The 13,965-nt window shown below is 34.4% G+C and overlaps 1 protein-coding gene across 4 annotated transcripts in view; it reads left to right on the top strand.

Moving 5' to 3' along the window:
* The window catches only part of AGL (amylo-alpha-1,6-glucosidase and 4-alpha-glucanotransferase), a 102,173-nt gene that overhangs the window by 50,231 nt on the left and 37,977 nt on the right, over window positions 1-13,965 (top strand). For all 4 annotated transcript variants that reach the window (XM_070786051.1, XM_070786052.1, XM_019957000.2 and 1 more), the window contains exons 9-20: window positions 20-122; window positions 213-310; window positions 971-1,110; window positions 2,169-2,356; window positions 4,442-4,565; window positions 5,151-5,314; window positions 5,608-5,709; window positions 5,821-5,976; window positions 6,069-6,219; window positions 8,381-8,505; window positions 8,594-8,706; window positions 8,812-8,946. In XM_070786051.1, the coding sequence (XP_070642152.1) occupies window positions 20-122; window positions 213-310; window positions 971-1,110; window positions 2,169-2,356; window positions 4,442-4,565; window positions 5,151-5,314; window positions 5,608-5,709; window positions 5,821-5,976; window positions 6,069-6,219; window positions 8,381-8,505; window positions 8,594-8,706; window positions 8,812-8,946 (1,599 nt within the window). The remainder of the gene's footprint in view (window positions 1-19; window positions 123-212; window positions 311-970; window positions 1,111-2,168; window positions 2,357-4,441; window positions 4,566-5,150; window positions 5,315-5,607; window positions 5,710-5,820; window positions 5,977-6,068; window positions 6,220-8,380; window positions 8,506-8,593; window positions 8,707-8,811; window positions 8,947-13,965) is intronic.

The following is a 13,965-nucleotide window of genomic DNA, read 5'->3' as shown; positions in this document are numbered from 1 at the left end:
TTGCTTTATCTACTTCAAGCAATGGGCCAGCCGCAATTAATGAATGCTGCAATTGGTTCAGGAAGAGAATTGAGGAATTAAATTCGGAGAAGCATCAACTCATTAACTATCATCAGGAACAGGTTTTACCTACTTCTTTTGAACTGCTGTTTTTCTTTGAGTTTTAATACTGTGTTTTGTTGTTGTTATTGACATAAGTTCATGTTTTCTAGGCAGTTAATTGCCTTTTGGGAAATGTGTTTTATGAACGACTGGCTGGCCATGGTCCTAAACTAGGACCTGTTACTAGAAAACATCCTTTGGTTACCAGGTATTCCATTTTTGTTTTCTTCTCATGAAAGGTTAAAAATTGAAAATTGTACTAAACTCTTCAAATTAACCTAAATTTGAATTTCCTTGAATGTGTTACCCAGTATGTTTCTTAAATTGAAATAGCAGTTTTGATCTGGTAACTAGGCTTAATATTAATTAATTTTGTTAGGCAAATCTTTAGTTAGAGAAACTATCATCAGTATGAACCAGTTTATAATCATTTACATTCATGTTTCTGGAGGACTGCATACTTACTAATAATTTCAATGTTAAGCAAATTAAGCTAGTATTTAGCTCCTTATAAGTAATGTACAGCAGAGATTAGGCAACTGAAGCATAGTAAAAACTTTTGCAAAATAATGTCAATACTTTAGTGATTTTCTTATTCATTCTATGAGATTTTTAAAGTTATTACTTAGAATGTTAATCAGATATACTATAATACTAACTCAATTTCTCAAATCCTACTAGATTTACTCAAAATTTCTGATGATTTTTTCACCTGTATTGAAGTTTATTTCTTATTTCTTATAAATGGTGTCAAACTAATCTTATCTATTCTGTTCATTAGGGACAAAGTTTAATTTTAATGGTATTAATTCAGATTTTCTCCAAGGAATTTCCTGTATGGATTTCATACTTCATTGTATCTCCCTAGATATTTTACTTTCCCCTTTGAAGACATATCCCTCTCTGTAGAAGAATCAATGATTCATGTTCCAAATAAAGCTTGTTTTCTGATGGCACATAATGGATGGGTAATGGGAGATGATCCCCTTCGAAATTTTGCTGAACCAGGTATGTCATTTTTATTAACTTCTCTATGGACAGGGAAATAAAAGTTCATGGCAAGCTCAGAATATAAATTGTTTGTTGATTTTGTTCCCCGAGTAGGCTAATGATTTTTAAATTGTTTCATTGGTGATGCCAGAGGTGCATACAGTTTGAGAGAAGAGAAGGAACTGACAGAATGAGATTCAGCTTCTTTCTCCTTCTTTCCTTTTCTACCCCTATCTCCTCAAACAGAAGAGTTCTCATATATCTATTTGATATTATGGTTCTACAGAAGATTTTATTTGGGCAACTCATTTGTACACAAATGTACTCATTTGCATCTTTAAAAAGCCATCTGAACCTGTATGGTTACAACTGTTTATTGTAAGAGATATTTTCACTGATTAGCTAGAGGAGTATTTAAGATATTTGAATGACAGTTAAACTAGAAAACAATTGTTTTTAGATTCCCTCTTACTTAATGCTAGCTTCTTATTTCTTATAGCTGTTTCATTGCCAGGAATAATTTTGCAAGGGACCTATCGATATATTTATTTTTTAACATTTTAGAATCAGAAGCCTGTTTTTATGACATTAAATTTAATTCAGAAGTCTCATTTTTTTAAAAAAACATGTAGCTTTGCATTTAAGTATCTCTGCCATCTCCTTTCCAGCCATTGGAAGTGAAAAATGATACTTTGCTCTACACCATGGATTTAATGTAACATATTGCCAAAAATTGGTAGCAAGGTGGAGATGGAGCTTTAAATGGTTTTGGTATAGCTTTAAAGGCTCATGATATTACTATTACTGTTTTCCTTTAAGAAGCAACTTGAATTTTTACTATTAAGCACATGTTTTTAGAAGAGAATGTAAGGTACAGTTTTAGCAAAATAGATAGGAGATCTAAATTACTATCAATTTTTTAAAACTTTATCCCATACCATTTTAGATATAATTTTAACCTATATATGGCTTGTGTTAGAAATAATAAATGTGATTTTAAAACAACAGTTTTTCCTTGAAATACATATTTTCATTTTATTCCTTGAACCATTGAAAGCAAGCTCCTTTTTTAACAGGTTCAGATGTTTATCTAAGGAGAGAACTTATTTGCTGGGGAGACAGTGTTAAATTACGCTATGGGAAAAAACCAGAGGACTGTCCTTATCTCTGGGCACACATGAAAAAATACACAGAAATCACCGCAACTTATTTCCAGGGAGTCCGTCTTGATAATTGTCACTCAACACCTCTTCATGTAGCAGAGGTACAGATAAATAATTCATCTATGTTAAAGAAATCAGTGTCCTTTCCTAGCTTTCCTTAATAAGAGTGTACAAATACATGTTTCCTTTTGCTTGTTGAATGCTAACAGTAATATGGTGGTAGTATTTTAAAACTTGCATAATTTGCATAATTCCGAGAATTTTTGATGCAGATATTATGGAGTACTGGGCATAAAACGTATGAGTTAATATTTTTATTTAAGTTAGGGACATTATATTGTCTCTGATAATACACATACAACAATATGCCATATATATTATTAAAATATTATTAATATTTTAATGTTAATATTTTAAAAGAATTAACCTTGTTAATAATTTAACAATATATAAATATTAATTTGTCTTATTCTTATTATTAGGTTAGTTTCAATAAATTAGTAGCCACTGTGAAGTCATATTGGAGAAGGCAATGGCACCCCACTGCAGTACTCTTGCCTGGAAAATCCCATGGACGGAGGAGCCTGAAAGGCTGCAGTCCATGGGGTCGCTGAGGGTCAGACATGACTGAGCAACTTCACTTTCACTTTTCACTTTCATGCACTGGAGAAGGAAATGGCAACCCAAGCCAGTATTCTTGCCTGGAGAATCTCAGGGACAGGGGAGCCCGGTGGGCTGCCATCTATGGGGTCGCACAGAGTCGGACACGACTGAAGTGACTTAGCAGCAGTGAAGTTATGTAGCTTATTTCATATTATAATAATTATTTAAACACTAGCATTAAAAAAAATAATAATAAATAAACACTAGCATTATAGCATATTGAAGATAGTTTGTCTCACTGATTCAATTTTCTTATAATATGGAAATATAATTATATGTAAATGTAAACATAAAAATGTTCTGTTCCTCTTCAGGTTTTTTATAGTAACGTAAGCAATGCCAACATTTATAGTGTTATCTTTTATGAAACATAAAAGATAATGCTTTAAATTTTATATAATACTATAAATGCTATAAATTTTATATAATTTATAGCATTATCTTTTATGTTTACAGCTTTGTAAACACTTTAGAGTTTCATTCTATTTGTAAGATCTTTGAAACTTTCCTAGTGACAAGTTAGTGTTCTATGGAAATGTGTGCTTATCTGAAAAACATCTATTTCTATCATTTTAAAGCAGTATTATAATGCATATGTTTCAAGTCCTGTGATGAAAAATTGCTTTGATTTGAAAGAATTTAATGAACATTAGTTAAGGTAGTAGAACATTTTTAGCTTCAAAAAAAGGCAGAGTTTTTTTTTAAATGTATGCCTTTAGCAATACATTTGTAAGATGGTTATAACATTATAGCAAAATACAGAATACTAAAATTTAAGTTTAAAAAACCTCTAGAGTCTTATGTGTTAGAATTTCAAGTATTAGCCTTTGTGCAAATGTTCAAAAATTTTTTTTGAACTGATCTGATTTCTGATTAGAAGTTCTGGGGAATTCCTTGGCAGTCCAATGGTTAGAACTCAGTGCTTTCACTGCCGTGGCCTGCGTTCAGTCCCTGGTCAGTGAACGAAAATTCAGCAAGCCACAAAGCGTGGCCAGGAAAAAAAAAGGAATTTATTATCATCTTCAGGAAAAACTGGCTTCAGTCTAGTCAGACCTAATCTTTACAATAGCTAAATGATGCACCAGCAGGGAATTTATCATTTATAGTTTAGTCAAGGGCCTGAAAATTAATAGGCTAATTAGGGATATTAAAAACAAAACATAAAATAGGGTTTGGAAAGCCTAGCAGAATTGCAGTACTATGGTTTACATTTTTTAAGTGACACTAACATTTTTCTTCTTCCTTTTTTTCCCCCTTTTGTGTCCCATCTGCAAAATCTAATCTTCCTTTTTAACTGTTATATTCGCTTTATACATTCTTTTGTTTTCTGTATGTTTTGGTCCATTTTATGTTTTCTTACTTATGCACAATTAAATTTCTTTGGAAAATCTCTTGGATTTCCATTTTGTCTTGCTACATGGTATTTTCCTGTGTCAAATCCATGCCTAGTCTTGCCTCCTCTCCTTCCCCCACACCATCTTGCTTTTCTCTTTCTGTTATATTTGTGACTGTGCTTTTTGCAGTATATGTTGGATGCTGCTAGGAAATTGCAACCCAATTTATATGTAGTAGCTGAACTGTTCACAGGAAGTGAAGACCTGGACAATGTCTTTGTTACTAGACTGGGCATTAGTTCCTTAATAAGAGGTAGGCTCATTGAAAGTGTTTTTCCCCATCTAAAGCTTCAGTTTTTGTTTAAGTAGATTAAAAGGCATTTAATAGCTTTATGTACAGTGTTTAATAATGTTCAACATAGTTATTGTTCTTTTAAATATTCTACTCAAAATTTCTTAATATAACTGAGTCTGTTTTCATTAGTGAAAATTTCTACTTTGGGGTAAGATATCTCATTTTAACTTGAAAGACCAATGGAACGAATTGATGACTTGAACAAAATCACTTTTTTGTTGTTGAAAATATATAAATCTGTTTTTCATCTCTATCTGCCTAAATGATGTAATCTTGAGATTTTTCTCCATAGATTTTATGTAACCAACATCCTAATAAGCAGCATATATTCCTTTTTTACTGCATGAGCCATTTCTCTGGTTAAGTTGCAGAAAAGACTTTTTGTCATTTAAACTGATGGACATTTGTTTAAATGTTTAAATCAGTTTTATTTTTGATAATATTTTTGTGGTCTGTTTTTGAAAGTCAGTCACAATACAGAATCTAATCTCTTTTTGGACATTGCTAATGAAGATTGTTAAAATACTCTGTAATGCTTTGCAGAGGCAATGAGTGCATACGATAGCCATGAAGAGGGCAGATTAGTTTACCGATACGGAGGAGAGCCTGTTGGATCCTTTGTTCAGCCCTGTTTGAGGCCTTTAGTGCCAGCTATTGCACATGCCCTGTTTATGGACATCACCCATGATAACGAGTGTCCTATTGTGGTAAGCGTCTATCCTGTTGCTTGTATTTCCTTATTTCGCTAAATGTTTTGATGTTTAGTTCTCTGCTGTTTAATGGCAGTAATATCCACAGTACCTCAAAATAGTGCCTTAGATTTGTAAGTGATTGTGATTTAAAGGTTTTTGAGTGGTTTGTCATTTGTCTTAAAGCAAATGAATACATCTTCAGAATGTACTTATGTACATTCTGTACTTCTCCTTTTACGTCATTGGGCTATAGCATGGCACTTTGCATTTGAAAGAAAATGAACTTGTGTTGTTTTACTCTTTTGTAGCATAGGTCAGCATATGACGCTCTCCCAAGTACCACAATTGTCTCCATGGCGTGTTGTGCTAGTGGTAGTACGAAAGGCTATGACGAATTAGTGCCTCACCAGGTTTGTTATGTGTTGTTTTTTAAAACCCACAAGGCCCAAAACTGATCATTTTTACCAGAATTCCTCATTGTCATTAAAACATGCACATGGCTAAGTTTTTGTTTTGTTCAGATTTCAGTAGTTTCTGAAGAGCGGTTTTACACTAAATGGAATCCTGCAGCATCGCCATCCAACGCTGGTGAAGTGAACTCCCAGAGTGGCATTATTGCGGCCAGGTGTGCAATCAATAAACTTCACCAAGAGCTTGGAGCCAAGGGTTTTATCCAGGCAAGAAGCTACATTTTCTAGGTTACTTTCTTAGGTTCAGTTTTAGAGTCTTTCCAGTTTGAGCACTAATGTGTTTTCTCTCTGTTTCTCAGGTGTATGTGGATCAAGTTGATGCAGACATAGTGGCTGTAACCAGACATTCACCCAGTATCCATCAGTCGGTCGTATCTGTTTCTAGAACTGCTTTCAGGAATCCCAAGACTTCATTTTACAGCAAGGAAGTGCCTCAAATGTGCATCCCTGGTAATGTGATCTAAAAAATGTTGTTTTGGTTGTATTGTTAAATTGTTAATAATAATAAATATTATTAAATTGTTGTTACGTGTCATATATATTGTAACACAGTGTGAATATAGATGTAGTTAAGAAAAAGAATTACAAATTTTTGATAACTTGTATTTTTACTACATGGAGCAAAACCTGGAAATACTGTTAAATGTTAACATTTTTTGAGTTCTGATTTTATTTTCATCCTAATACATTTTCGTATCTCCTAATTTATATAAATGAACATGTATTTCTTCTACACCCAGCTAGATTTATATGTATATTCATGTACATATGTATATACATATATATTTGTATGTGTGTCCAAGTGTTTCTGTATATGTATACATATATTTACATATATAAACCAAAATGGAAAGTAGTTTAATATTTAAGGCACTTTATAATCCATCCTCATCTGTTTCAACCAAATAGATATTTTCACTGCTCCCTAAGTAGCCTTACTCCTACTTATTTATGAATTCTTTACATCTTTCAAGGACTAAAGTTTCACCTCCTTTGAGAAGCCTTCTCTAAGTACTCAGTAAACTCTCTGTCCTCTGAACATATAGCAATTATAGTCTCTGTATCACTCAGACATTATAAAATGCATCCTTGAGGTATATACTTATTACTTGATTGTTTTCTAGATATGTGTATTTAATTTCCTTATTTATTATTATATATAATATATTATGGCATAACATGCTCCTGTGCATATAGCAGCTGTCCAAGTCCATTGACTGAGTAGCAGCTGTCCAAGTCCATTGACTAACTGAGTGAATGAAGCTTCTCACAAACATGATCATACTCTATATTTGTTGCTAATTGCAAAATATTCATAACTCCCATTTTTAGAAGTTATCAACTTGAATAGTTTTAGGGTTAAATGTCTATTGCTTTTTTTTTAACTGTTCACAAGTTTATATACAGTAATCTCATCTGGTTGTAACTAATATACATATATAGTTTTACATGGTTGCACTCAATGTATACAGTAATATCTCAGGGTTTTGTTTTGTTTTTGATCAGTGATCATTCTTAAAACATGTTCCATTTTCTCAGTCCACATAATTTTGATTTTCATTATGTTGAATGTTTTATATTTTATTATGTTAGCATTCCATTTTTAACATTTATGTGTGTTTAGCAGTGCTCTTTAAGATTTGAGTATACACTAGGAATAATCTTTTTGTTTTGAATAATTTTCTTAGTATATATTTTCAGAAGTAGACTTCTGGATCAGAAGGTCTTTCATTGTCAGATTAACAGTTTAAAGTTCAAATTATTTAAATAATAAAGTTTCAGTTTTATATATCCTTTGATCTAGCAGTTCTATTCCCAGGTGTGTATCTGAGAAACTCTCCTGCACTTCCACTAGGAAATATGCACAAAAATATTTATTGTAACATTATTGATAATAGAGGAAAATAATGACAGTGGTGGTTAAATGAATACATTTGGGTACACTCATACAGTGGGATACTGTTTGGCATCTAAAATGAATGAGGTAGAGCTAACATAGCAGTATAAACAAATTTGAAAAACTACAGTGTTATCCAATAGAAAGGAAGTTGCAGAAGTGTATCTATAACTTGAATCCACTCACATAAACTTGGAAATATGGAGAATAGTATACGGTGCTTAGGGAAACAGGTATATGTAGTAAAAATGCACAGGATCAATGCAGACCAGCCTTCAGGGAGTGGTTACCTCTGAAGGGAAAGAAAGGGAACACACGGACATCAGTTGGGTTTGGAGTATTTTCTTAAGCGAGGTAGTGGGATCTGGGTGTTTAACTTTTCCCTACTTTTTCTGTCTTTGAAATATTCCATTTTTAAAATGTAAGCCTTTCAAGTGATCTACTTTCTCTCCTGTCAATGTTAGAAAGGTTTCACATTGTTTCCCAGAGCTAAACTATTATTACTTGATGAGATCTCTTTTAAATAGTTCTGTTAATTTTTTAAAAGCATGTATGAAAACTGCATGTTACATAGAATTATCTACTCTCAGATTGCTTTTTTTTAAGTTAGCTAATATATTCAACTTTAGGTTAAATGATTTAAAACTCCTTTAGCAGTTCTTAATTTCAGATAGTTTAATGTGAAATTTTGTTAAAGTTTTTATATATTCCTAGGCAAAATTGAAGAAGTAGTTCTTGAAGCTAGAACTGTTGAGAGAAATACAGCACCTTATAGGAAGGATGCTAATTCAATCAATGGAATACCAAACATCACAGTAGAAATTAGAGAACATATTCAGGTACTTCGGACTCTCATCTCACTACTGTATTTAACATTTTACGGACATTAGGCTTATTTATCGACTGGTTTTATATATTTTTTTCAAGCTCAATGAAAGTAAAATTGTTAAGCAAGCTGGAGTTACTACAAAAGGACCCAATGAATATATTCAAGAAATAGAATTTGAAAATTTGTCTCCAGGAAGTGTTATTATATTCAGGTAGAGTTCAAGCTATTGACTTTATATTTAAAATATTTTACATATTCTGTTAATTTTGAATAAATTACTCCTAAAAATCAACCACATTTTAATTAATGTTTTCAGAGTTAGTCTTGATCCACATGCGCAAGTTGCTGTTGGAATTCTTCGAAATCATCTGACACAGTTCAGTCCTCACTTTAAATCTGGGAGTCTTGCTGTTGACAATGCAGATCCTATATTAAAAATTCCTTTTGCTTCGTAAGTATGCCTTATTTTATGGAGATTTGCCACTTTAATAATGATAAGTTGTCACAAGCCTGATTTAAGTAGTTTTAAGGCTTCTCTATATCCTTGTTGCTCAAAGGATAGTCCAAGGACCAGCAGTATTGAGATCATTTATTGTTAACCTTTTATCCTGTTACTTTATCATTTGTGTGCACACATGCTATCTCACTCATACATGCTCTCTAGATAGATAGATACACATGTATACATATGTACACATATATATATCTATATGTATATACACATCTTTATATATACACACATACAATTTTTCTGAGCTATTTGAGACTAAGTTACATGCATCATACTCTTTACCATTTCATTTTTTTAATGCCAATACATTGTTCTTATATCTGGCTATACCATAGTTTATTTCATCAGTCTCCATTTTTTGGACACTTTAACTTGGACCAGTTATTTACACTTTATTCATCTCAGTTTCCTTATTTGGAAAATGAGGCTTAAAATAATTCCTACCTCTTAGATTTCATAAGTATTAAATTGGATAATGCACATGAAACACTTAATACAATTCATGGCACATAACAAATGCTCAATATATGTTATATGTCATGAGTACTAGGATAATTTCCAGGAATGGAATTTCTGAGTTAGACTATCGTATATTTGAGGCTTTTAATACTGCCAGATCCTTTCCAGAAAGATTATATTAATATTTTCAGCTCAATGTAAAAGTCTAATATCCCACATCCTTACTGAGTATATGTTATTATAATGTAATGTTTAAGAGCATAAAGGATGGGACCAGATTGCCTGGATTTAAATCCAATTTCAGACTTATTAACAGTCTGAATTATTAACTCAGTAAGAAGTAAGACTTTGGGCAAGTTACTTAGGAGATATAGTGACTCTCAGAACAGTGTTTGACAGAGAGTATCAGTGATCAATAAGTGTTAGCTATTACTAGTCAAATTGGTAAATATAAAGTACTTTAAAATTACATCTCAATTTATTTTAAATATTAAGATAATTTCTGTGTTCATAAGTCATTTGTATTTATTTAGTGAAATGTCATTTTTAAATATTAGTTCATTTTTATGTTCTGTTCAGTTGGTTTTGTTGTTCTATAAGAGCTTTTATTAGTAAGGATATTAACTCTTAATTCAAGCCATACTTAGTAGATAAATTATTTTAAAAATCTGAGATGAAGCAGTTTTGTGCTTCTATGGCATGCTTTTTTTTTTTTTTTTTAATGGCATGTTTATAAAATAGCACATTCCTCATCAGAGCTACTAAGATTATCTAGGGACAAGAATCTGCACTTGAATATGCTCTCCAGGTGATTCTTTTTTTTTTTTTTTTAATCTGTTTTATTTATTTATTTTACTTTACAATATTGTATTGGTTTTGCCATACATTGACATGAATCCGCCATGGGTGTACATGTGTTCCCCATCCTGAACCCCCCTCCCACCTCCCTCCCTATCCCATCCCTCTGGGTCATCCCAGTGCACCAGCCCCGAGCACCCTGTATCATGCATCGAACCTGGACTGTTGATTCATTTCACATGTGATAATTTACATGTTTCAATGCCCTTCTCCCATATCATACCACCCTTGCCCTCTCCCACAGAGTCCAAAGGACTGTTCTATACATCTGACTCTTTTGCTGTCTCGCATAAAGGGTTATCATTACCACCTTTCTAAATTCCATATATATGTTAGTATACTGTATTTGTGTTTTTCTTTCTGGCTTACTTCACTCTGTATAATAGGCTCCAGTTTCATCCACCTCATCAGAACTGATTCAAAGGCATTCTTTTTCAGTTCAGTTCAGTTCAGTCGCTCAGTCATGTCCGACTCTTTGCGACCCCATGAATCGCAGCACACCAGGCCTCCCTGACCATCACCAACTCCTGGAGTTCACTCAACCTCATGTCCATCGAGTCGGTGACGCCATCCAGCCATCTCCTCCTCTGTCGTCCCCTTCTCCTCCTGCCCACAATCGCTCCCAGCATCAGGGTCTTTTCCAATGAGTCAACTTTTCGCATGAGATGGCCAAAGTACTGGAGTTTCAGCTTTAGCATCATTCCTTCCAAAGAAATCCCAGGACTGATCTCCTTTAGAATGGACTGGTTGGATCTCTTTGCAGTCCAAGGGACTCTCAAGAGTCTTCTCCAACACCACAGTTCAAAAGCATCAATTCTTCGGCACTCAGCTTTCTTCACAGTCCAACTCTCACATCCATACATGACCACTGGAAAAACCATAGCCTTGACTAGACGGACCTTTGTTGGCAGAGTAATGTCTCTGCTTTTCAATATGCTGTCTAGGTTGGTCATAACTTTCCTTCCAAGGAGTAAGCGTCTTTTCATTTCATGGCTGCAGTTACCATCTGCAGGGATTTTGGAGCCCAGAAAAATAAAGTCTGACACTGTTTCCACTGTTTCCCCATCTATTTCCTATAAAGTGATGGGACCAGATGCCATGATCTTCGTTTTCTGAATATTGAGCTTTAATCCAACTTTCTCACTCTCCTCTTTCACTTTCATTAAGAGGCGTTTTAGTTCCTCTTCACTTTCTGCCATAAGGGTGGTGTCATATGCATATCTGAGGTTATTGATATTTCTCCCGGCAATCTTGATTCCAGCTTGTGCTTCTTCCAGCCCAGCATTTCTCATGATGTACTCTGCGTAGAAGTTAAATAAGCAGGGTGACAATATACAGCCTTGACGTACTCCTTTTCCTATTTGGAAACAGTCTGTTGTTCCATGTCCAGTTCTAACTGTTGCTTCCTGACCTGCATATAGGTTTCTCAAGAGGCAGGTCAGGTGGTCTGGTATTCCCATCTCTTTCAGAATTTTCCACAGTTTATTGTGATCCACACAGTCAAAGGCTTTGGCATAGTCAATAAAGCAGAAATAGATGTTTTTCTGGAACTCTCTTGCTGTTTCGATGATCCAGCGGATGTTGGCAATTTGATCTCTGGTTCCTCTGCCTCTTGTAAAACCAGCTTGAACATCTGGAAGTTCATGGTTCATGTATTGCTGAAGCCTGGCTTGGAGAATTTTGAGCATTACTTTACTAGCGTGTGAGATGAGTGCAATTGTGTGGTAGTTTGAGCATTCTTTGGCATTGCCTTTCTTTGGGATTAGAATGAAAACTGACCTTTTCCAGTCTTGTGGCCACTGCTGAGTTTTCCAAATTTGCTGGCATATTGAGTGCAGCACTTTCACAGCATCATCTTTCAAGATTTGAAATAGCTCAACTGGAATTCCATCACCTGCACTAGCTTTGTTTGTAGTGATGCTTTCTAAGGCTCGCTTGACTTCACATTCCAGGATGTCTGGCTCTAGTTGAGTGATCAGAGCATTGTGATTATCTTGGTCATGAAGATCTTTTTTGATATATTTGTAATCACCACTATTGATTCTTTTTAATGGCTGAGTAACATTCCATTGTGTATATGTACCACAGCTTTCCATTCCATTTGTCTGCTGATGGACATCTAGGTTGCTTCCATGTCCTGGCTATTATAAACAGTGCTGTGATGCACATTGGGGTACACGTGTCTCTTTCAATTCTGGTTTCCTCAGTGTGTATGCCCAGCAGTAGGGTTGCTGGGTCATATGGCAGTTCTATTTCCAGTTTTTTCAGAAATCTCCACACTGTTCTCCATAGTGTCTATACTAGTTTGCATTCCCACCAACAGTGTAAGAGGGTTTCTTTTTCTCCACACCCTCTCCAGCATTTATTGCTTGTAGACTTTTGGATAGCAGCCATTCTGACTGGCATGAAATGGTACCTCATTGTGGTTTTGATTTGCATTTGTCTGATAATGAGTGATGTTGAGCATCTTTTCATATGTTTGTTAGCCATCTGTATGTCTTCTTTGGAGAAATGTCTATTTAGTTCTTTGGCCCACTTTTTGATTGGGTCGTTTATTTTTCTGGAATTGAGCTGCAGGAGTTGCTTGTATATATTTGAGATTAATTCTTTGTCCGTTGCTTCATTTGCTATTATTTTCTCCCATTCTGGAGGCTGTCTTTTCACCTTGCTTATAGTTTCCTTTGTTGTGTAGAAGCTTTTAATTTTAATTAGATCCCATTTGTTTATTTTTGCTTTTATTTCCAATATTCTGGGAGGTGGGTCATAGAGGATCCTGCTGTGGTTTATGTCGGAGAGTGTTTTGCCTGTGTTCTCCTCTAGGAGTTTTATAGTTTCTAGTCTTACGTTTAGATCTTTAATCCATTTTGAGTTTATTTTTGTGTATGGTGTTAGAAAGTGTTCTAGTTTCATTCTTTTACAAGTGGTTGACCAGTTTTCCCAGCACCACTTGTTAAAGAGATTGTCTTTTTTCCATTGTATATTCTTGCCTCCTTCGTCAAAGATAAGGTGTCCATAGGTGTGTGGATATATCTCTGGGCTTTCTGCAAGAAGTTCACTGGCTACATATTGGTAAATACTACAGTAGAATGGAGTTGGTACTGAGGCTGCTGATTTGACTCACTCTTGACTCACAAGTTACAGTCAGTCCCAGGAGAGAGGAGGGAAGCTAGCAGAGACAAAGGGAACAAAGCACAGCTGACAATTTTCTAAGTTGATGGTGGTGGTTTAGTCACTAAGTCATGTTCCAAGTTGAGACAGAAGTAAATGAGAAAAAAGAGAATATTTTCAAGAAAATATGTGTTCACATAATATTCATGATATTTCAGTTATATAAGGTGAATTTACCTGAGTAATTAGAAGTGCAAGAAAGTAGGGTTTCAGTTGCATTCAGGTAGGTGTGGTCCCTTATACAATTTCAGTGCTAACTGAACCTTTGTTGAAACTAAGGCCATGAGAGTTAGTTTCTGCATTCTGATCATTATCAAGAAACAACTTTAAGAAAATCTTAGTTCTTTGAACAACGAATCTGAAAGGTAGTGCAACTTTAGGGAAGGACAGAAAGGAAAAGGAGAGATAGGCAACAGTAGAATAACACGTGATTTGTAAGGTAGTTAACTGACTTTTGATTGTCCTTTTACTGGC

The sequence above is a fragment of the Bos indicus genome, chromosome 3, assembly GCF_029378745.1.
Source record: "Bos indicus isolate NIAB-ARS_2022 breed Sahiwal x Tharparkar chromosome 3, NIAB-ARS_B.indTharparkar_mat_pri_1.0, whole genome shotgun sequence".
Classification (NCBI taxonomy): Eukaryota; Metazoa; Chordata; class Mammalia; order Artiodactyla; family Bovidae; genus Bos; species Bos indicus.
This window is presented reverse-complemented; position numbering and strand designations above follow the sequence as displayed.